This window comes from Equus caballus, chromosome 7 (genome assembly GCF_041296265.1).
Source record: "Equus caballus isolate H_3958 breed thoroughbred chromosome 7, TB-T2T, whole genome shotgun sequence".
In the NCBI taxonomy this organism is placed as follows: domain Eukaryota; kingdom Metazoa; phylum Chordata; class Mammalia; order Perissodactyla; family Equidae; genus Equus; species Equus caballus.
The window spans coordinates 6,791,424-6,816,039 of NC_091690.1; the positions used below are offsets into that span (position 1 = coordinate 6,791,424).

Genomic DNA, 24,616 nt, shown 5'->3' on the forward strand with positions numbered 1-24,616 from the left:
CCATGTTCAATGCCCCTTCCCCGATTCCACATTACTATTTTGGTTAACGAGAGAAAACAGTGCCATTAATTTGCCTCTTGCTGAGTTCACAAGTGATATTTTAAAAGGTTAACAATAACTATACGTTTTGCAAAACTTACACTATTGCAATATTCCATTAATGCAACATTGAGTGATTATAAGAAATGTCACAGGAAAACCATGGGTCAGGAATAAAAAAGGGGAAAAATGACTCTTACAATTCTGATGTCTTTCAGAATGCACGTTGCAGTAATTAAGGAGAAACAAACATAGGCAAGAATGTTACTCCAATACAAATATAAATACATATATATACAAAAGCAAATAATCAGGGTTCAGTTTTGCCAATTTTATTGAACCAATAAAATTCCTACTAATAACAATGAAATAAATTTCTGCAAGTATAAATGTGATACAGTTTAACAAAACCCATTGTTCTGTACCTATAAATAGATTTTCAAAATGTCATAAAAAGTGCAGTTATGAATTGTTGTTAACATGTTAATACAGTTCCTTTATTTCAAATGTGTTTGTCTTGACTCACTAACAGTTCCTTCTGCATCTGTTCAAATAATATTACCCATCCCTCCAAAAAAAAAAAAAAAAGGAGGCATTAAAGCACTGGAATATTACACATAAACTGATCTGTTCAGGTCAGCTTTAGTCAGAATTGTAAAATCAGCAACATAAGAAAAATAAAACCTAGTTATACATACAAAAAGCTTTCATAAGTTCTATACTCTCCTTACTGCTGACTCACGGGGAGGGCGTAATAGTTGAAAAGGCCTATATGGTTCACTACCTTAGACTACATCTACAGCAGGGTCTGGTTCACCAGAAGTTTAAAGTGGCTGTTTATCAAGTTTGCTATTTTCAGAATTGAACCTATAAATGTAAGACCGCCATTTGACACTGAAAACTGTGTGCATCCTAAATTGCATCAATGAGCTATTTGATAAAAGCTTATTCTAATTGAAAACCTTATATAGTAAGAGACTGATATATAGAGCAGTCTTTAAGATCACGTCATCCGCCTCACATTAGTCCAAAGTCACGTGCTTCGTAAAAAAAAAAAAATTACAGTAACAAAGCACAGGACTACAAAGGCAAAACATCACAGCTTCTGATTACACTGAATAAAAAGTACCAAGGAACGCAAAAGATAATTCTGTATTAATACTGATGAATTAAAGAACTATAATAGACGTTTCACAGCATGCTACATATATCACTCACAACTTAAGGATAAAATGATGTCTAAAATTCAAAGTCAAGAAGTTGGCAATCTGATTTCATGTGCAATTCAGCTACAAAGTCTTAATATATACATTCATTATGTAGCTGCCCTGCAAAATCAGGATTTAAAAAAAGAGATTTCAAGTTCAAATCCTATTTCATAAGCTAAAGGATACATCCAGTTCTTCCATGACCAGGAAAGTTATTTTCAGGTTTGAAGGAGCTAATCCAAGTAGCAAGGCCATGTTCCAAGTTGACCTGACAGGGTTCTTTTTCACCTTGCTCAGACTGTGCATGTGGATGTGACTATTCTATTAGCATGGAGAAGATGCCAAACTGGCTTGTGGTTTGCTTTCTGTGTCTATCTTATTTTGGGTTGAAAAGAGTAAATGTGAAGAGAAAGAGGAAGGGAAAAATTGTATTTTCTTTTCAGAGAAGATACACGAATGCAAAGGAATTATTTGCACTAGACAGAGTTTGCATTACTTTCCTTGATGAACAAGGGTACCATTTAACTCTTAGCTTTTATTTTAGAGAACCAGTGAAATTCAGAAAAGAGAAAATAGTCTCAACACTACAAAGGAAACTTTTTGGCAACCCAACTGATAAGTTTCCTTTGTCTTACCTTTGGATCCTTCCTTATCAGATTTGGGAGTCAGTTGAAAATTTGTAAAGACTGATTAATTTAAGAAAGAGATGTATAAGGAGTTTCATTCGGTAAGTGTCATAATTTGTACACTTAGCTAGCCAGGATTCATGAACAATATTTTAGCATCAAAGACCAGAGATTCTCTCTCCCTTGGATATTCTTTCTGTAAAAATTACACATTCATTTTTAAGAGATTAAATTGAGGGGTGCAAGAAAATACTGTTTTAGCAAAATGTATACACCAAAAATTATACTTATCATACTTAGACTTACTAATGTTTGATGTTGTCCTATGAGCTGTAAAATGGGGTGTTTGTTCTAAAGGCTATTTTATAGTATGCATTTCATTATTTCAAAGATTTCTACAAGCATTGAAAAGAATCAGATATTCATTCTTTTTCCCCCCTCTATATTTTTTCTTTTTCATTTCTGTACTTCACGGTGGTGTAGTCTTAATTAATTTAAAGCTAGAATGAACACTTCAAGATAAACGATTTAATAAAAACCATCCCTTCACTCTCCAAGTCTTGTTTCTTAACTAGGCATCAACTCATTCCTAGGCCCTTATAGGCATTTACTAGACTCTGCTGTCAGGTTCGGTTGTTCATGAATGGGAATGGAAAGCATGCAAATACCACTATAGATCATAATAACCTACACTTTCAAGTAGGGTGGCTCATCATCAGGTCAGACAACAATCTATAAACACGCCCAGGTTAGAAACCTGACAGAGTTTTCATCTACAAACTACACCAAATGCACACTGGCTGGAGAGGAAAAACTGTTACTTCCTCCTCTGTGCAGTTCCTGTTCCTTAATATACTGTCTGATTATATCTGAAGTGCAGCCAGGGGAATAAAGACTACAGTCAATGCGTTCCCTTTTCATTCCGTAACACATTTTTCCCCCATGAGAACAGGGTAGGAATGGGGTTAGAAGCCTAGTCTAACCCAGGAAAGCTTGATCAAAACCCTAATGTACCAAATTTTGTGGTACTTTATCTATATTATAAATCAAGTGGGCTTCTGTGACCCAATGGGACCACCTAAATGCCGCTTATCATATGTTCTTCTATTAGAAATGCATTTCAAGGCCCAAACACCACCAATAAAACAAATGTCTGAAACACCACCCATGTGTATGCCAGAAATTTCCTGTTCTACTGAACGGTTAAGATCAATCTAGATTGCTGGAGAATAAACTTTACATTCAAATAACCTAGACTAACAGCAGTATTTATTACCTAATATAGATCCAGGTTAGGATGGCAATTTGATCACTTTAAAATCCTGCTAAATGCTAAATTCTGCATGGTAGAAATAGTTCAATTTCTGTATCATGTATAAATATAAAGATTCTTACTTTGATAGAAGGCAAAAATCCTCTATGATTTATTTAAAATATGGAAGTAGTATTACTGAACCATAGAGAGTGAATCCATGAAAAGGTTGGATACTCTGAATTTATAGGCTCTTTGGGGATGAGGTAGAGGAGAGCAAGAGATTTTGGCAGCTGGGAAAGGGGAGAACAGGATGGGATGGACAAGATTACACTTGGTGCTGCATAATATCTGGTAGGGTGTCCAGGGCAAAGGTCAGCCAAAATACAGCTGGATGGTTGAGGAATTCAGAGGGAGTTGGGACAAAGTCATATTAATGAACGGAGAAAAGGTGATTCAGAAAAGTAAATGCTGGTGACTATCAGCAGGTGGCTGGTGATGTTTGGTTTGGATTGTGAAAAGGCATTCAGACCAAGATGGGCTGAGGGAAGGGGCGGGGAGGAAGCGTGCAGAGGTTGAGGCACTTGGAGGAGGAGAAAGCAGGCAGGAAAGGGTGGACTGAATGCAGGCGGAGCTCCCACAGCGGGAAATGTTCCCTCACTCTAGGTGCACGATGCTGAGGACAGCCACACTCTCGGAATTATGTTCCATGTGTTCTTTGAGAAACTCTTCCTTCCTCACAGGGCTCTGCTTTGTCATGTACCTCTACCTCTACGATCTATGTCACCCCAGCTATTTTTGTTCTAGGTCTCACCTGAGCAGAGACTGCTAACTAAGCCAAATTAGCATGGAAATACACTCCACATGCAGGGGACTCTTCAGTTCTGGTGACTGAGACAGATACATTCATGTTACAGTACTGCTTTGAGGAAAGACTACTGAATTTGATTCTCAGTCTCCAGAGGGATATAATAGGGAAACATAGTTTACGATGACGGCCGCCTAGAAGAGGTTCTGATTAGATAAATTAGGTAACTCAAAACTCATCTAAATGGAGGAGCCACATGTCTCTCAGTTTGCTGCTGAATCAGACTTCTAAGAAAATTTCATATACTATTTATATAACATTACTGTTGCATAAATTTTACTCCATGCAAGACCACCTATTTGCATAAAAAAGGAAAAAGTCCTATTAGATAAAGAGAAGAGTTTAAGGTCCTGCTTTCCCGAGGAATGATTTAGACTTGTCTTTAAAACACAACATAAAACAAAACAAAAACCTCATTTTACTAGCACAGTGCAAATCACTTTTTTAACATGCACTGAAATTTACTTTTTTCCCTGATGAACTGTCCTTAGAGTTTAAAAGAATTTTCCCATGATATATGCATGCACTCTGCATGAATTTGGTGAACTATTTTTAAGTACAGGTCTTTAATTGTTTGCTGCTAATTTTATTTTGCTGTGGCATAAAAATCTAAGGTTTTGGATTTGAAAAAACTCTAAGATGGAAAAGGAAAAAGTTGCTCTGGAATACTGTTAATTGGTTTTTAGGAGCATTTAAAATTTTTAGGAGACTTTATAATGATTAAAATAGGGGCTCTGGTTCAAATATGATTTTGATGAGAAGCTTACATGGAGTTTTCTGTTCTAAAACAGCCCTGGGTTGCTCTGCCATTTTTTGGGTTTAAAAGCCATAATGAAAGGGCAAGGCCATGTCCCAGATTTCAAATTAGCCACCTTTTATTTAAAATGTACCCCAAAGGGGACAAAGATTCTTCCTGAGACTGAGACAATCAGTTTGAAAAGCTGAAGAAGGTAATAAGTGGTCCCGTCTCAAATGCCTCTTTTCCTCTAATTATCCCGGGTCCATCGGAGGAAGCCTAATCTGAAGGATCTGGGAGGCAGCTGCCTGGCCACTCCCACGGTCAAGGGATTGGGTTCAAGGGCAGATTCCCTTTCAGAGGGGAGAATACTTAGATATTTTTTTAAGGTGATCCGAGAAATTAAGAATTACAACTGAAGCTGGAAAATTTGATATTCAAAAGTAAATAGCTATCAATCAAGCATATACATCAGTGGATTATTAGACTAATTTTAACATAATAAGCAACGAAGTTAGAGAATTCACATTCACATGTGCTTTCTTCATGGACACGTGCACATTTCGGTTTGGCACAATGTGAGCCCAAGGTGTAGGTGAGCGTATCGCAGGATCACGTCGTTACACCCATTGAACCAGATATCTCTTTGAAAAATATCACATTTTAATATAAAAAGCTATACTATAAATTACTACATAGTAAATTCAATACTCTGAAAAAATACCACCCTGGAAAACCGCATCAGAATTTCAAGTTTGCATTAGATAAAGTTCACAGCAAACTCGCTGTAAAATGGTATTCACAACCTGGAATGCTGTGCATGCTGTGTCTTAGCAGGTGCCCAAGCACCTTCAGAAGTCAATTTTTCTAGGCTGGTTCACTGAGGTTCATAAATATATTGTTTTGTTTTTGTTTATAGTTCCAAGTCAACTTCTTTTCCTGATTATTGATGAGATAGATCAATGTTGAGCTAAAAAAAAAAAAAATTTTGCTAGGAAAGAGAACTAGTAAAGGCACTAATATTTCCATAACCCAAACTCCAACTACTTGTATTTCTGGGGAAGAAAAAAAAACCCAAAAACTAAGTGGCCACTTTAGTTACTTAAATCTTGTTTCCCTTTTGGTCTAAAGCTCATGTGGTGTTCTGTGAGAATTTCTCCTCCTTTTCAATATATAAAAATCATTTTTCATCCTGTAATACAGGTCACCTGCACAAAAATACAGGGCTTTAACTGAAAGAATTCTATCTAAAAGACAAATGTCAAGAATAAACAATATCTTCAACTTGAAAGTTCTAACGTTAGGGAAGTCAAATGGACATTTATGTTGTCATCTGTTTTGTCATTTTCCTAAATACTTTCTTTGTAGTTAATATGTATCTATATAATTAGCTATTAAATAAAATCAACATATGGTATATGCAATAAACAAAACAAAAGGGATCTGGCATGAGTTCTTTGAGCAATCTCTTTAAATAAACCACCCTGTCTTAAAAAATATTAGTAATCTTTTCCTCACATGGAAGATTTCAAACAAGGTCCTGGAATCCAAAAATGCAGAACTACCTTATGTTAACAGGTTTACAGTCATCTATTTTCTTACCTGGAACAAAATCTAAAAGAAAGCAGTCTAATGTATTGTACCAGAAAAGGACGATAAACGGAAGGGGTAAATGATTAAGAAAACACTAGTCCACGATTCTTTCAAGAGAGAAAAAAAGTAAGTCCTATATAAAAGTAAGTAAGTCTAAAAGGAAATCTTTGTGGGAAGTCTAACGGAAAATTTTAACACCATTATTTACTATGAAAAAATGGATCTGTTTTAAAAAAATTAGCATGTTTGTGTAAAATTCAAGTCACCCTTAATTAACCAAAAAGTGTTTACGCAGTGCATCCGTGTCCTACTGGATAGTTGTAAGCATCTCTTTAGGCACTTCACTGGTTCATGAGCGTAACACAAATTAAAGCTATAAACACATCCCGTTGTGCTCTGTGAAGACAGTCTGATCAAGCAACAGAAACCAATGCAAAAATGTGACTTTTTGGATGCTTATTCCTCCCCTAAGACTAGGTATCTTTTTTTAACCAGTTGTCCAAAGAGATTTTTCTGGGGAAGGAGATGCTTTGGCATTATGAAAGGAACATTGTTCAACCCCAGTAAGGCAAAAAAGCCTTGTGCAATAAAGAAATTTGAACAAAATTTCTTTATGGCTCTGTTTAAAAGGACACTTCTGCAGTGACATAATAGGGGAAAGTTTAGTTGAGTATTTTTTTAACATATTGCACTCTTTTTCTTCTTGTTGTTGTTCAATCACATTAATGCATAGAAACACAACTTTTACTTTTGAATAATAAACTGTTTAACCTATTATAAGAAAAATCATGGAAAATAAGTTCTAAAAGCCTAACAGGAAAAATATAGGTATAGTAACCTTCCTCTGCTTACTGTGATATAGAAAACACTATGAGAAAAGAAAAATGTGCAAAGAAAATTTTTGGTCAGTCTTGTGTGGGTACAGGTTTGTATGTGCCAACTAAACGAACTGTGAGTGGCACTGTGAGGACTGATTATTTAAGATGACTGAGGATTACTGTCAGTGATAGAAAGGAGTGTGCATAATTCCACTTTTAATATATACATCTGATATGGAAAACTGAAACTTCTGTTTCAGAAGAGAAAGAAAATAGCTGAATTTGGCATTTCAGTAGCATGCTATAGAATTCATCATGATTAATTTCACATTAAATTATGGACAATGGCTGTATCACATTTCACGTTATCGCCAATAGCAGTAAAAAAACAAAAACAAATAAACAAAAAAAAAAAACAAACAGTGCCTGACAAATAATCTCCTGGGGACACAGATGTGTGTCCTGTGAGCAGCTTAGTTCAACAGCGCATGCTTTTCCTCCACCAGATTTAGGACACAACATGAAAGGTTTAGAATGGCCAGAGGAAGTCATTCTTTGCTGAATTCCAATATCTGAAAAACAATTGCTTGAGCAGATTGTAAGCGCTTTTCCTTATGTAAAAAAAAAAAAAAAAAGGAAGAAAACAATACACATACGTACAAACCCAAAAGCGCTGAAGTTAAGCATTAACAAACCAGGTTCGTGATTTATGATCAGTATCCAAAAATCCAACTATAAACAATGCAAAGTAGTGCTCCTCAGTATTATTTTTGCAATTGTTAGTAATGTTAAGCATCAAGAAAAATAAAACACATCATTGCACATTACAGCCGCCAAAAAAAAAACGGCTAAACTTTTGACACTAGAGAATTGAATAACTTTTGATGCTACATCACAAACAGCTTCTGATGTATATCTTATGTGAAAAGGTCTTTACACACATATGACATTTTCCCGGGGTGATGCTTCAGGTCAAATGCCGAGTTATGGCACGAAGAGCATAAAGGAGTTCAGCTTGCATCCGTGCTTCCATTAAGAGTAAATTTACGTGAACCTAGAAATGAAAACGTTATCAGTTTAGAGACCATTATAAACAACTGAAAAGCCTTTCAATTATTTTCATATATCAGATATTCACAAAGGTTTTCACGTGTCTACAGATACATGCACACACACACGCCTGGGCATATTTATGCAAGTATATGACATAACACTCGAGAAAACCATGTTTATAAAGGACAGCTCTTGTGAGCAATAAAATGACCCCTGAAGTCTTAAAAATTCCAATAATTTTGTTAGAATATATGTTATGTAAAGCCAATCAATCTTTTGAGTTATAAAATAAAACTAATTTTTATAAATTATGCTTGTCCTATGAATTATATTTCTTCCAGTTGTAAAATTTTAAAGATTTTATTTTTTTAATTAATTTTTTTTAATTTTTCCTTTTTCTTCCCAAAGCCCCCTGGTACATAGCTATATATTTTTAGTTGTGGGTCCTTCTGGTTGTGCTATGTGGGATGCCACCTCAGCATGGCCTGATGAGTGGTGCCATGTCCGCGCCCAGGATCCAAACAGGTGAAACCCTGGGCCGCCGAAGCGGACGGTGTGAACTTAACCACTCGGCCACGGGGCCGGCCCTCCAGGTGTAAAATTTTATATGGCTAAAAATCAGCCCTACATTTCTTATAGCCTATGTTTATTCCTTAGAAAACACTTGTTACTATTTCCTTGAAAGACACTAAAGGGAAACTCTGAAGCTTACAGCAGTTTGTAATTAGCACCTGGCACTCGTTAGATACACATAGCCTCCCAAAAGCCTTTTAGATACAGCTGTGAACAAGTGCCTGACTTTTGGGGGATATGTCTCAGGTGATAGGTTAAAATAAACACCCACATATTTTCAAAATTTATTACAAAGAAGTATGTTATATTTAAGTTACTTTGGTATCTTTCTATGGGTTGGATATACTCTCTTCGTGGGTAAAGAGAATTTCTAGATATAACTTGGTAAAGGAAGAAAATTTAATGCAAACATATAAATAGGGCATAAAGATCCATTAAGGAGAGATGCTGGAGATAAAATGGGTATTTATTTGATGTACGATTGGCTCAAAGACTCCAAAAGATCTGTTGGGTACTGAAGCCATGACAGTCTCTGTGAAACTCACACAGTTAATTAGTGAATATTACAACCCTAACAAGATTTTCTTACCCTCAAGCTTGGAAACTGGTATAAATGGAAGATTCTTGGAGTTAAAGGTCCAAAGACCTAGGATTTAAGGTCAATTCTTATACTATAACATTGGTAAAAATCCTTAACATTTATTAAGTCTTAAATAATGAATCCTATATATTTCACCCAGAGAAATATTCTTATATAATAATACATTTGGCTCAAAGGTCCTGCATTATATTGTCAAAATACTAAATGACCAAATTGGAATGAGAAACTATTGTTCTAATAAGTTAACTCTAATGGCTAGAGTTAAACAATCTCTAAATGGATATGCTTTCTGGGCCAAGATAGAATTACACATAATACTCTCAGTAGGTTTGATTTTTATTAATAGTTAGAATGGTAGTCAGTTTTCCAAATGTACTTTTAAAATATCAATATTAAGATACCATTTTTCAAAGGCCGATGATAAACTTTCACCTCATACACCACAGTGGACAAAACACATAATCAAAATTTAGTTAATATTCAATTAAACCAGAATTTAAAAACATTAAAAAAAAAAACAGATGGCTAGATGGTGACACTTCCATTTCTTTAATGGCATTAATTTATTAATGTTTCCATATATAATTTTTCATAATCATTACTTCTTATATTGAACATTTGTCTATGGTATAATGTTTGGTCATGAAACACACCTTTTCTGAGTGTTTGAACTGACGCCAGTAACTATCATACATGCGCTTGGTAGTTCTCTCAGGATAGCAGGTCACTGTCTTAATGTAAACCTTCAGGCTTCGTTCAAGTAATTGATTAACTTCTCCATAATCATAGTCATCATACCTAGGAGCAACAAGACAACAGCTTCATAAGGACAAAGTGAGAATTTCCGATTTCTAAAGCTGTAAAGGAGATATTTATTATCTAGTAATTAAACACCAAAAGCTCATTAATTAACTCATCAAACAAATATTTACTGAATGCTGATTATAAGCCACATACTTTCTATGGACTCTTCTAGACACTGGTGATATCCTAATGAACAACATATACAAACATCCCTGGTCTCATGGAATTTAAATTGTAGTGGAGAAAAAAGAAAAAAATTAAAAACATAACTATATAATACGTCAGATGGTGATAATTGCTGTGGAGGTAAAATGAAAGTTGAGGCTGGGGGAGAGGAGCTGTGATTTTCGAGAGGGTAGGCAGAAAGCTTCTCTGAGAGGCTGACATCGAAGCAAACACCAAGAGAAGAAGAGCAAGTGTAAAGCCCGAAGGGAGGAGTCCAGTGTTTCAAGGGAGCGGGAGGAAGTAATCGACTGCATCCAGTGCTGCTGACTAGCCCAATAAGATGATAACTGAAAACTGACCACTGCAAGGAGCTATACAGAGGTCACTGGCAACCCCCAAAAGAGCAGTTTTCTTGGCATGGCAGGAGTAAAATCCTGATACTGTGGTAGGTTCAAGAGAGAATGGGAGATGAGAAAATGGTGACAGTAAATATATAAAATCTTTTCAAAGAGATTTGCTGTGCATGGGAGCAGAAAAATGAGGCAATAGCCGGGGGAAAAGAAAGGATTTTTTTTTTACAGATGAGAGAAATAAGAACATGTTTATATACTGATAGAAAAGACCCAATAAAGAGACAAAAGTTGATTATTCAAGAGAGAGAAGGGAGAATTGCTGGAATAGGGATCTTTAGAAGATGAGGAGAGATGGGATTTGGGGCCCAAGAGCATGAGAGCATAGACAAGTTCACCCAAAATAAGAGAGAAGAGACAGCAGAGTAAATGGGCACAAAGGCAGACAGGAAGGTAAATGCAGTGGCGGGAGCTGGGGGGATTTCTCTTCTATATTTTCCGTTAATTTTTAACCTAAACGCAATGCTTAGTTAAAAAAAATGTATCTCGAGGATTTTACATAAGCTTTATTTAGTAACATCCAACAGATAAATATAATCACCATAACATTTGTTATTTGTTGTTTTGAATATAATAAATATTTATCACAATTGAATTAAATTGTTACTGTTTATTTTTCTTAATTAGGTAGGTATAATATCTGTGTTTTAAAATGTGATGATTCTGTGATAACTTACAATGTAGGATGGTAAAGGGGAAATAGCATAGTTATTAATTACCATCATTAATAGTGTCTTTTAAGTAGAATGTTTCATTTTTAGTTGATTTTTCAGGAAATTTTGGGGTTTTTTAGTTAAAATTATAGAAACTACTTTGCTTAACAAATTGAATTCTAATTCCATTCCATAAAGGCTTTCTAATACAGTATATGAGAAACATGTAGTATAGAGTCAAATTGAATGTATTCATAACTGGAAATTTTCTCTTTCTGCAAATCTATCTCAATAAAAACCTTCAAAACTCAGCTCGACAAGGCACATTCTCCCAAAAAAGCTTTCCCGATTACACCATTCAATCTCATTCACTCATTTACTCACTATTCTCTCAATGCTAATTTTCTAAATTTAGAGGCCATGAATTTACACTGACTGATAGTTTCATTTCAGTGTTCTTATGCGAGCTTATGTAAATAGCTTTATGAGGGCAGAATCTATCCGAGCTTTATCAATACCCTAATTACCATTTTCTTCGTAAATAAATAAATAAATAAATAGTTAAACCAGCATTTATTACACTGATCCAAAGGGACACAATTTATGTTTTTTAACCGTCCAATTCTTCCAGGAAGGATTCTCAAATTGAGTCTGATATAGAATCCTCAATGATTCTATCCCCAATGATTACTGATGCTTTTTTCCCCTCCTTAGTAAATTCTTACTCTGTATTTATATGTGCATGTTAAGATTCACTACCGTCAAACAAAATAAAATGCTTCTCTATAAAATGGAATCAATTTTTTAAAATCAGAAGTCCACATGTAATATTTTCTCACCAGAACTGTATACTCCTAAATAGGATAGAAGTAAGACTAATGTCGGGAGTTTCATCTAGAAATGTGTAAAGCTGTCTCCACAATGAACATACCTGATTCCAAACATACAGTGAACATAGTTAAATAAAGCTCTGCGCAGCATGGTTGTGTCAACATCCTCATGGGTGGCCATAGTGTTATAGGTGAGATTGTAGACCATGCGAAACTTTTCATCAAGAAGATGTCCAATGTCAGAATAAAGTCTGTTCACCAGGGAGAACCCATGATTTTCCCAGGTATAGTCCTAAAAGAATAAAATGAATCCAATTACAAAACGGACATTCCATTTAAACTCTATGTTTTCACTCAATATAACTACTGAAGCAAGTAGATGAAGATATTTCAAATTTAATTCTAAGTTTATAGCGTGACTAAGAACCTTTCACACCAGTTTGTAGACTGGAGTACCATGTAGTTTCCTCAATGGGGTCCAGGGTTTGGCATGTTGGTGATGAACTCTGCCCACCTCCTGGGGTCCCGGGGTCAGGTACTATGTAATCTATGCCCTTATCTGGAAGGACCCCAGAAGAGCTTGGAATATTTCCATGTGACCAAACCTACTCAGTGATGTGGACAGTTAGTAGATCATCTAAAACAAGCACAAAAGAGCCTGTCTTAATTCAAACTTACACTCTCTCTAGGAGGCACATCACTATTGTGGCTATGTTTTCTAGGGGTGGGGAGGGGAGGCAGCCCTTAAGCCCATAACTACTGGTATATGATCTTATTACAAAATGCTTTTTTATTATAAATGTGACCATATTGCTTGATTTCCTCCCTCCTTCTCTCCAAAAAATGCTATGAACATTATACAGCTACCATGAAACTACGCAGGTAACCAACAAAGCAGATAGTTTTCCTTTTGCTTTCTTAGGGGGAAAATGTTGAAATGATAATCCATCTACTGGGACATCAAATTAGACTAGGCCGAAAACTAGGCTAAATAAAAAGATTTACAGACTCTATTGAATGACCTTTAACTTCTTTAGAAGTCGATTTATTTATGTTTCAACATTTCACAGTTTCTCTGAATTAAAGCAATCTTATACCTGAGCTCGGAATGTTGGCAAATGCTCTTCTCCTCGTCTGGCAAAGTCTTCATACCCAAAACCAGGGTCTTCGATATAGCGGGAGACATCAGATGTTATAATCATGTCATCCTCAAAATCTAAGGACAATGATGAATAATCCAATGTTAAGGAAACTGTACACAGGCAGAACAATGAAACAGCTCCTTCTTCCTCTACTTTTTTAGCTTTTCCACGGGTTTCCAAAGTGACAATATTGTCTACATGGCTTAAATTCATATAAAATATCTATTGCTTAAGTTTTGAATACAATTTCATTACCAAATATGGGCAACTTTAATATTTAACTGTAGTCATTCCGGCAAAAAACTGACTAAACTGAAATATCTAAACAGCAGTGGCAAAGGATCAACATTACTGTAGTTTTACTTCTTTAGAAAACGAAGAGAGCAAAGGCCTGTAAGCATTGAGCTTAAAAATTCTTTTGATCTCTCTGGGGGATGAAGTGGGATGTGGGGAAAGAGAAGAGATGCAGGCAAAAGACCACTTTAATGGAGTTTAACATTAAGACAGATTTTGTTAAAATTAGATGGTGTTTCCTCTGGATGTATTCACAGTGAAAATGAGGTCACTATAGTTCATTTTTTGCTCATAAAGAGGGAGACGGACTGGGAAGGGAACACAACAGGGGGGAAGTGGACTTTTGGTGCCACTATTATTCTTAGTTGACGTGGGTGCTAAACAGGAAGGTTCAGTTTGTAAAAATTCCTTGAGTTTTATACCTAAGATATGTGCCCTTTTCTGTGCATATCAAAACAAAAAGGTGTATAACACATGAAGTCAATGTCAATGTGTGCTAATGAGACTGTGATTGCAGATTGTGATTAGAGCACGACCAAAGTGGCATTCAGGAAAATAGGAAGACTATACTATTTTAAGACAGCTGACTTCTGTATCCTTGATAATATTAAAATTCGCCACTGAAAACTTTTAAATGCCCAATGCATGTTAATTTGGTTTAAAGATAATTTTCTTCTAACTCAGCTTTTTTAGGTTAGTATGTCTTTACAATTACTTTTTTCTGATTTCAACCACTAAAAATGAATGAACAATCTTTATTTATCTTCAACTCTAGAAAATGAACATAAAGTTTTCAAAGTAAAAGAAAAAATTAGCTCCTTCCATGCAAAGAACAATATTTTCTTAAGTATTTTAATTAATATTAAATAAATTCAATATTTAATAAATAAATATTAAGTAAATACTTAATAAAACAATTTTATGGCATAATAAAAAACTGTAATTCTTAATTGGACAGTCTTGACAGGCTTAAAAAACAAGTACAATTATAATAATTCAACCAAAAGACCTGGTACATCAATAGTACTTTCGTTATCTTTAATTTTTGCTATTTCCTGAAAAGAATACTATAGTATTCTTTTCTCACAAGTTTTCACCTTTCGTTGGGTTGCTACCATGGACTAACTGGGGTGCTTGACACTGGCAGAAAAGGTCACGTGCCCAGGCCACCCAACTTTGGTAATATCTTATTAATATTCTTCCCTAACTTCTTTATTACACATAAAAAGAAGAGGCTGGCGTTTGCTGAGTGCTTACTACATAACAGGTACTATGCCATGTGTTTAATATCTATTTTTACTTTGATTCATTAATGAGAAAAGACGTATGTATAAAAGAAATAAGTAAACTAACTGTAAGTTACTAATATCGTCTGTACTGTCAGTAAGAAATACACTGTGGGTTAGTTTACGATGATGTGGAAAACTTGTAAACATTATACTACTTAAACTGATCTGAAGCTTTTAAGTGACTCTCAGTTCTCTGAAGAGAAATCTCAGACTTATCCCTAGCCCAACCCCACAACACTGTGTTGTCTCCTTATGCAGGTAAATAGAAACACTTTAAAAATGGCATTTTCAATGCTTTATCTCTTAACATTTGTGAATGAGGTTATGCCTTCCTTACTTCAGTCCATCATATAAGAATCGACAGAAATGAAACAAAAAATGTAAAATGTAGTAGCGATCGCTGAGGCTGCTATGAAAACTAGGAGCTTTTCGTGGGTTGCAAAGTAAAATTAAACCAAGAACAATGAGTGATAACTAAACTCTGTAAAACAGTTTCTCTCTTGAAGTGATCCTTCCCCCCACACTGCACAGCCAGGTGGTTTCGTTTGGCAAATATCGATACTGGAGGCGACTATTACACAGCTGGTTCCTTTGACTTCGATGTTAGTTTTTGTTTTGTTCGTATACATGTTCAAGTTGTCATGTGACTTTTAAACATTTTAAAATAAACAATAAAGACTAACTAACCAATTTATCCTATGAATAATATCCTACGAATAATATCCATTCATTTATTTTAAAATTAGAAGTCAATCAAGACCTCTTTTCTAGACAATTTTGTCCACAGAAAGAAATGTACAGAGGTCTCTCAAACCACAAATATGTTTTTCCTAAACTTATCTTAAGAAAAAATTTTTTAAGAAAAGAAGTTCAAATTATCAAATCCAATCAACAAATCTAAAACTCAATTTTAATTCTATCTGAATGAATATTTCAAAGTCTGGACTTAAAGGAAATAATATTTTGCACATTGTCTGCATTCTTCTGCCCCTAAGAGGGGGCTACTAACATAAACACAGAAGCAGCTATGTTACAGTACTGGAATACTTTCTAAACTTGAAAAACATAAAACAATTCAAGCTAGCTAACTCTGTTATCAAGCTATAGAATACAACCCCTGCAGAACACTTTAAACATTTATTTTCTTCGAAAGGCTTGAAAAACTATGCTTAGAATCTCTACATGGAATCTGGAATGCTCTATCACATTGCTCAAACCAAGAAATTTTTTACAGGAAAAAATAAATTTCTAATTCCATTTTCAAACATGCTAAGTTTATCAAAATGACTCAATCACCCACTGTACTAAGTCATTTTCCTACGTTATTCTTTGTGTGATCAACGAACTTAGTACTGGGAATGGTTAAGAGTAAACAGTGAACTGATTTATTTCCTTGAATAATTTGCAAATGATACAGCCTCTTCTGTTAACATTAGAACATAATTTTTGCTAGGGTCTAAGACTTGCTAGTCAAAATTCACTTTAGAAAGCAGTAGTCCCTGCTTAAGGGTCCAAGAAGGTAGATATGGGGATCCAAAACGTATTTTCAATATAAAAAAACTGAAAAGTATAATAAAACATTTATATCCTTTAAGCTCTAGTGATCTTAGCAAAGCTCTTAAAAATTAATGCCTAAAAAAGCAAACAGATATTACTAACCTTAATAAAAATGTTAGATTTTTAAATATTGGTTCACTTAGGCTCATTACTTCCCTTTGTCCCATTTGTTCTCCCTGGATGATTTTTTATAATTAACTCTCCTGATTTTAACTCCCAATTATATGCTGATAACTTCCAGAACTTTATCTTGAGCTTAAATCCTCCCCTGATCTTCAGACTATCTGCTAAACCCTTGCTCCTCCAAGTGTGGTTTGCAGCCTGGCAGCATTCACATCACTTCAAGGCGTGATAGAAATGTGGTCTCTCAGAAGCTGCATTTCAACAAGATTCCCCAGTGACTCATATGCACATTAAAGTTTGAGAAGCACTGTGCTGGATATCTCCAGACATCTCCATTCAAATGTCTACAATATGGCAGGTTACATGTTCCTTTAGGTTAGAAAGGTCATCATGATAAGGCCCCTGTCTACCTAACTGGCGTCCTCGCCACATTATCTCCGTTATGATTTATGTCCTAACAACACAGAAGCACTTGTTCCTGCACTCAGAATCCTCTTTCCTTACCACTGTGCCTTGGCTCAGGCTTGGATGCTGGTTACCACAAACTCCCCTATCCCCCAGCCATTGCCTGACTCCCTTGCACTCAAGTCTCTAAGACTTAGCTTAGAGCCAAAGGGCAAATGGCTGGAGAAGGCTTCCTCTAGAACTCCTTCTGTCTACATTCCTCCTCCCCCAAGAATGGGTTCAGAGTCCTCTTCTAGGCTCATGTACCTTTCACATTCTGCTATGAATTGTAATTATTTATTTACTCCCATTAGCGAAGAGACCTCTCAGAAGGCAGGAATCATGTCTTATCTAACCTGAAAACCTTAGTACCTACCACAGTGCTGAGACTAAATGGGGTACTAAGTAAATGTTTGCAGAATGTATAACCACTAACGAAAAACACCAAGTTTTTTAATTTGGGATTTCCTGTTGGTTAGAAGCTCTGAGAAACCCTTACTTAATATACTCAATCTGGTAGATAAAAAAGATCATCAGGGAAAATGATAAAAGGTGCTCTTGTTCTTCCTGGTAAAACTTCTGAGAGCTATTGGTCAATGCTATGTTTAACGTTAACAAAGAAGTTATGGCCAAATCAAATACCCTCTGAATTTATGAGACTGATTAGCTGTAAGACTCTTAATTTTGAAGCCCTCTTTTAAACCAATGGAACATTATTTTAAAAATCAGTGTTATGTAGATTGATGTCTTTGATGGGTTTAAGCTTTCTATTGATTATAAGCTATTTTAATAACATTTATTATGTGGTGTTCAATATCCTTTTTAGTCATAATCAAAAAGTTACCCTCCTATTTCATCTCTTAAAGTGTTAGAAAAAACGCATTTTTAAGACTAGAGCAAAAAAGTCTAGCTTTCAATACAGAATGAATTCTTCCAAATTCTATCTAAGAAAACGACCTAAATAATACACTTTTATAAAATTCCAAAGATTTCCTCAAAGAAATGCAAATGCAAGTGCAATGTAATTTTAGAACTAATCTGGAAAAGCAGCAGCATGAGAACAATCCTCCCACACAATCCCCACCCAAAAAAGATGAAGATATTTTTAAAAAATTATATCAATTGAAGCAAGATTTCACTTATCATTAAAAAAATCACAAAAGTAGGATGATTTATTAAATATTCCTATCTAACTTTATAAGCGAGTGGCCTGCTTTGAATGACGCTTTAGCCAGGACAGAGTATGGAGCACAAAGCTGGAAGTCCCTCTCACCTGGATCTGAAATGTACTCAAAGATGCACCAACCTAAGAGGGGAAGCATAGCGTTGGGGTGAGGAGGAGGAGAACTGAACAAAAGGACCAGGGCAGTAGAATCTCTTTCCCACATCCACAGGGAAAATACTGAAGGTGGTCTGTCAGGGTTCTAACAACAACTAAAAGGCAAAGAGAGTGAAAAAAAAAAAAAATAAAGCACCTGAATGAGGAAATGAATGAAGAGTATCTCCAGAGACCACAAAAAGACTTTCTTTCTTCTCCTTCTCAAAACGAGTGGTCATTTCTTCCTGAGATGCCTCTTCATCTTCCCTTTCTTCTTGAAGCCTTTTCATTCTTTCCATTAAGGCCTCTAGTTCACTTAGAGAATCTACAATCTGGAGCCAGATAAGATAATGTTGGGTGTTATTAACATTAAAAATTGTTCCAGTAAATGTCTCCCTCTCCCAATGTCACCTTATTACGTACAGTGGCATGGGCACAGTTATTAAGTTTCCAGGTAGGTATTCCATTAACTCCAAAGGAAATCATATGACATATTCAAACATTTTCAGAAGTATGATGCTTTTGCTTCAGTTATAAATATAGAAAGTTTATAAGTATAAATATATTTAATCTAGAATTCTAGCCTTTGGTACATATTAAATTATATTATAGTATATTTTTAAAAATGAGGCAGCCCTATGATTTGTCATAATATCTATTTGCTTTAAAAGCTTCTTTAAGACAATTCAGAACTTCAGGTACAGGTTACATTTTTACAGCAACAAAAATTATGCAATAATATTTCAAGTATATAATATCCTGTTTAATCAGAGAATAAACTCTCTCTAGATTTTTTTAACGTTAGGAAGTTTAAAGGCAAAACAGTGAAGAAAAACAGTTAAGAAAACTAACCCCAAAGTTGCCGCCTGTGAGGGATGCATTCTCTATGTTGTTGTCATTAGCGAGATCACAAACACAGAAATTGTTGACAGATATTAGCCTGAATCCATTGGAGATTTCTGGATCTCTCTCTGGATTGATGCCACTACCAAAAACAAAGCTTGCCAAAGCATGATAATGTGCCAGTAGGACCACAGCATGTACCAGTTCGGGCAGAGACCAATTATTTTCTCCAGTTTTGACAAGTTTCTGAAATGAGAAAGCAAATCAGAGTAAAAATGAAAATCATAGAATGCTACAAAGCAACTTTAGGAAGCATGGGAAATCTACCAAACTTCATATGTCCATTTATAGTAGTAAAACTTAAAACTCCCTTTAAAAAATATTTCACATATTAAAGATATAGCTCTCGTCAAACAATGTTACATTCCAACAAACAATGATACATTAAAATTATCAGACCTAACAATACAATTATTTTGCAGCTTCTTCTAAATTCCTTATATATACAATGGAAGTTCTGCTTCCAATGCACTTTTACATATTATGTTACTTTACTAAGATATTTCAGAGAATCAAAGAACATTAAAGCTAGGAGAGACTTTAAAGACTGTCTAGCAAAACTATTCATTTTAAGGTTGTAAGGTAGAGACTTTATCTTAAAAAAATCACATAAAAATCCAATTTAGTAAGTCAACTTCTAGTTACCTTGGAATTATCTTCTCTGATGGAGAAAGACCCTACAGCAGATGATAGAAACTGTAGAATATTACCTCACATTTGAATAACAACTTAAAAAATTTCAAAGCACGTTTTCACATGCTATTGTACTTGATCCTGCAGCTGACTGATGGAATCACAAGTGAAGCCATTAAAAACAGTCATTCCTCCACCCCCACTTTCTCCAAGAGCCCATTCCATCTATTAAGACACCACGGATTCTTTCTCATCAGTGTTCTCTCTCTCCTTTTTGTGTGTGTGTGTGTGTGTGTGTGTGTGTGTGTGTGTGTCCCCTGCTGCTCCCTGCAAATCTAAAACTTTCATTTAGCTCACTTCACAGCTAAAACCCAAAATAGCTTTTGCTTTACTCTCTATATTTAACCACACACACACACATACACACGAAAAAATCAATCATATTCTATCACCCTAATATAACTTTTACGTATCTTCTTTTATTTTTATAAAAATAATTATATAATCAGAATATATCTATTTTTTTCTATTTTTCAAACTTGACATTTTGACATATTCATTTTTTATGAGGCTATACTGTCATTAATTTTAAGCATGGGCGATATTCAAATTTCTTTTTTTTTTTTTGCTATTACTTAAATGGCATCTTCATGCTATGGCTTCATTCATATTTTAAAAACAATTCCTAATAGGATTTTTAGGGCACATGGTATTGATATTTTTATGCCTTTTGATAATACTGGGAAAGAGCTTTCCAAAAAGGACTGGTAGAATTTACAATGCCTTTGCCAGTCTTTGCAGGATTATCATTACAGCTGAAAGAACAGCCAACACTCATCACCTTGAATTTCTCACCTCACATTCATTCTACTTTTGTACTTGATTGTAATCTGGTTTCTTTCTCAGACAAACTCCTGAAGCTACTTTCTCTAAGGTCACATATGACCTCCAAAAGGCCAAATCCGATATTTTTCAGTTCTTACCCTGTTGATCTCTGCAGAATTTACATTTTCCTTATTTCCTCCCTTCATGAAATTCTTGAAGTTAATCTCCCTTGACTTCAGCAATTCCACTATATTTTTTTTTTTTTTGCACCCTTTCTACCCTGAGATGCATCTTTCTCCATCTCTCTCACAGCCCTCTTCTTTTCCTGCCTGCCTCCAAAATGTTGGCTTGCTCTATTCTACTCATGATCTTCTTTCCTTGTACAGTATCTCCTGGATGGATCATTCATTCCTTCAACCTGATCTTTGCTTATCCGTAAATAACTGTCTCATTTTTTTTTTCCTAATCTATCCTTTATCTTGAGCTACAGACCTGTACTTCCTTCAGCAACTAGACTTCACTATATGGATGTCATCATCTTCTGTTCCCAAGCCTGTCTATGCTACACTGCTCACAGCATCACCCTGTGCCCAGGCAGGAAGGTAGAAACCTTAGAGGTATTCTGCTGTCCCACCCACTTTCTCCATCGTCACATTCCGCCTGTTATCAAGTCTTGCTGATTCTTTTGCAGAATAGTTACACATAGTCTGATCCCTCCTCTTTATCTCCCTATTTCTCCCTATGACTTAAAAAAAAAAAAAGCATCTCTCAAGTGGATTGCCACAACTGTTTTATGACTGGCCTCCCTGCTTCTAGCCAGTCCCACTTGTAATTTATCTTCTGCACCACCAAATATACTCATATGACAACTCAGCTCAAAAACCTTTAATGATGCTTGATTCGTTATCATAGTTATTGCCAAGCTCTTTTGATCATATATACTTCTGACAGTAACAACTGGGGGGCCCAACCCCTGATAGTACATACATTTATTTTTAAATCAATATATACGTAAAAAATGTAACATTTTCTGTAGGTTAGTTATATCCATGTACTATAATACTAATATTGTAAAATACACAAATACAGAAATTTAAAAGGATGAGATAAGAATATACACACACAGTTTTCTGACATTTAGAAGGATTGTCTTGTGTACCCCCTGAGGTATTATAACATAACTCTGGAGACCATAGCTTTCTGAGCATAAAACACAAATTTTTGAATACAGTAGTCATTGGGTCATACAATACCATTCCAATTCTTCCCGCCTCTTACCCTGACCTTTCCTACACTTTAGTATCCCAAAGCTGTTAGCTTCTTTTCCAACATATCATACTTCATACCCTAATCTCCGTCTGGAACACCCTCCTCTACTTGAAAATTCCCACTTATTCTTCAAGACCTACCTCAAATGTTACTTCTTTCTAGAAACCTCATGCACTCTCTTTATTCATACCTTAATACACTATTGTGCTGCGATTATTGTTATCACCTCCCTGTCTCTCCTCCCCTAGACTCCACGCATGTCAAGGGCAGGGTCTATCTTTTCAGACTCACCAAAGCATCTGGCACCAAGTAATTAACATGTGACATAAAAATAATGATTAATTCCTTTATCTAACTTAACACATTATCAAATCGGAACATAAACCTCAGGACAACACTGTGTTTCACAGATTCCCAGACAGATCATCAAAATCTGAGAGTACACAGATTGACAAAAGCTAAGTTTGGTTTAACCAAGCAAATAACTAACAAAAATGTAGTCTAATAAGAGGATCAAAAAGACAAGGAGATTTCTATACATTAGAGCAGGGATTTTAAATACCTAAAGTTTCTACTGATAATAATTTAGATGATAGCTCCTGTTTACTGAATAGTTACCAAGTGCCAAGCATAGTGCTAAGGATATTGTGTAACCACCTCACCCTGTACACCCTCCATGGATGCTCCTTTTGAAGAGCAAGTGCTCTAGTCAATCACCACTATATTTCTCATCTAAGCTCTAGCTTCTAGAGGCATTTAAGCATTCACACACCAGTTGGTAACTCACTTTTTGTTTCCAAAATAATTTGTTGAAAATCTTTAAATTATGAAATGTTAGAACTAGAAAAGAGTTTAGAGCTCCTTTAATCTAGGTCTCTCATTTTGTAGAAGGGGAACTACTGGGACCCATAGAAGTTAACTTACTAAAGGTCACAAACTTGTGAGTAACTGGGTAGAGACCAGAATCCAGGTATCCTATCGTGCTAGTGCATTTTCTTTGTTCTACCTACTGCTTGAAAATAGAAACCAACTTTTCTCACAGCCACTCACTAAACTTGTACAGCTAATTACTGATTCCTTAAAGAGAAGTATTCATTTGTACCTAAATTAAACCCACTGACTTTCTAAATTCATGTCTTCTACACATTTTAATACACTACTTTTTTTTATTTTTCAAGTTCCTAACATGCAAATATTTAAAATTAAGTCTTAAGCAAAAAAATTAACTCTCAGTTAGAATCATTAGTAAACTTTTTTATTTCAAAGAAACACTCAGTACCTGAATGTGCTCTTTCGTGATCAGCCAGGGTCGGTGTGCTAGCAGCTTATTTATTTCATTAAGATTTTTCAGTCTTTGTGGTACATATTCCAAACCATTCAACCACTCAGCAATGCCTCCTGTCTTTAAAAATTCATCCACATGCATGTTTATTAAGTAAGAACACTGATGTCTAGCTGCAGCCTAAAACACAAAGAAAAGAGTTAGTTGATAAAACAATCATAGTAGAGTCTTATTCTATTTCTAAACAAATAATTTAGATGGAGTTTAATAATTTTTAAAGCCAACAATTCTTTTCTTACAGATTCCTCCTCCTTCTAAAACTTTCATCACAATGCTGCCACAGATTCTTGAATCAAATCATGAAGCTGATACACGTATAAGAAAATAATCGTCACATGAGGGCAATTTCTTCCTCATCCAGAACTTGGTACAGGTCAACCTAGAACCCACTTTCTAGCTAAGTAAAGAAAATATATGTCCATTTCATTACGGTAAGTGTTATCAACTGCAGTCTGTTTAAAACATAATAAAATCTCATTAACTTGTATTCTACCCATTCAAGATGCATGTTAATTTGGATACTTCTCTTATCCCCTTTAAGACAACTGCGATTTCAGTCTTATCTCTGCATATCACCCTCCGGTGGAAGGAAGCTCACAGACACTTTCCTTCCTAGGTAGTCAAAATCAGCCTCAATACTGACAATCTGGTAAACCACACAAAGCAGACTTTCCACCACTCCTGTCCTCAGGACTGCTTCTCAGTAAAACAGCATTGTTCTATTCTATTTTATATATCTTGTTTATGTCTTAGTCTGTGACCATTCAAAGTCTGCTTTCAGCCTTACTGTCATCAAAACTTCAAGCTGAAATGAAGTCAAGTTTATGATTCAAGAACACACAGAATGCTTCCTTTTTGGTTAAAACTTTAGTGCGAGTACAAACAAGATAACCAAATTAAACTCGGTAAAAACGAATCTGCTAACTCCTGGCTAGCTCTGCTGGCCCAGCCGTTCTCCTACAGGACATGCATCATGTTCTCCTTCCTCTTTTTCTCCAGTAATAGTTCAACTGTAACACTGTTTTCCTTCTATCCTTCTCATTCCTGCTCCCTATCATCCCAACTTATAACTCTTTGCCCCCCAAAACAACTAGTTAGAACCAAGTACTATACTTAGAAGTATCATAACTCATTTAAGAATTCTCTTATCCAGAGTCTCCATTAGTGCTATACTTTCCTCTTACTTGGCCAAATTAGTAATATTGTTCAAGTATAAAGTGACTAAATAAAATGTCACAAAGCATCTGT

General features: G+C 35.3%; 1 protein-coding gene across 8 annotated transcripts in view; it reads right to left on the bottom strand.

The window, feature by feature from the left end:
• Window positions 1-355: 355 nt before the first annotated feature.
• Window positions 356-24,616, bottom strand: part of SESN3 (sestrin 3) — a 68,230-nt gene continuing 43,969 nt past the window's right edge. For 6 of the 8 annotated variants that reach the window (XM_070272657.1, XM_070272652.1, XM_070272650.1 and 3 more), the window contains 7 exons: window positions 23,306-23,488; window positions 19,249-19,485; window positions 18,554-18,728; window positions 13,327-13,445; window positions 12,331-12,521; window positions 10,021-10,165; window positions 356-8,194 (listed from right to left, as the gene is read on the bottom strand). In XM_070272657.1, the coding sequence (XP_070128758.1) occupies window positions 8,108-8,194; window positions 10,021-10,165; window positions 12,331-12,521; window positions 13,327-13,445; window positions 18,554-18,728; window positions 19,249-19,485; window positions 23,306-23,488 (1,137 nt within the window). In that variant the 3' untranslated portion in view covers window positions 356-8,107. The remainder of the gene's footprint in view (window positions 8,195-10,020; window positions 10,166-12,330; window positions 12,522-13,326; window positions 13,446-18,553; window positions 18,729-19,248; window positions 19,486-23,305; window positions 23,489-24,616) is intronic. The other 2 variants (XM_023644693.2, XM_070272651.1) reach the window with 1 other exon arrangement.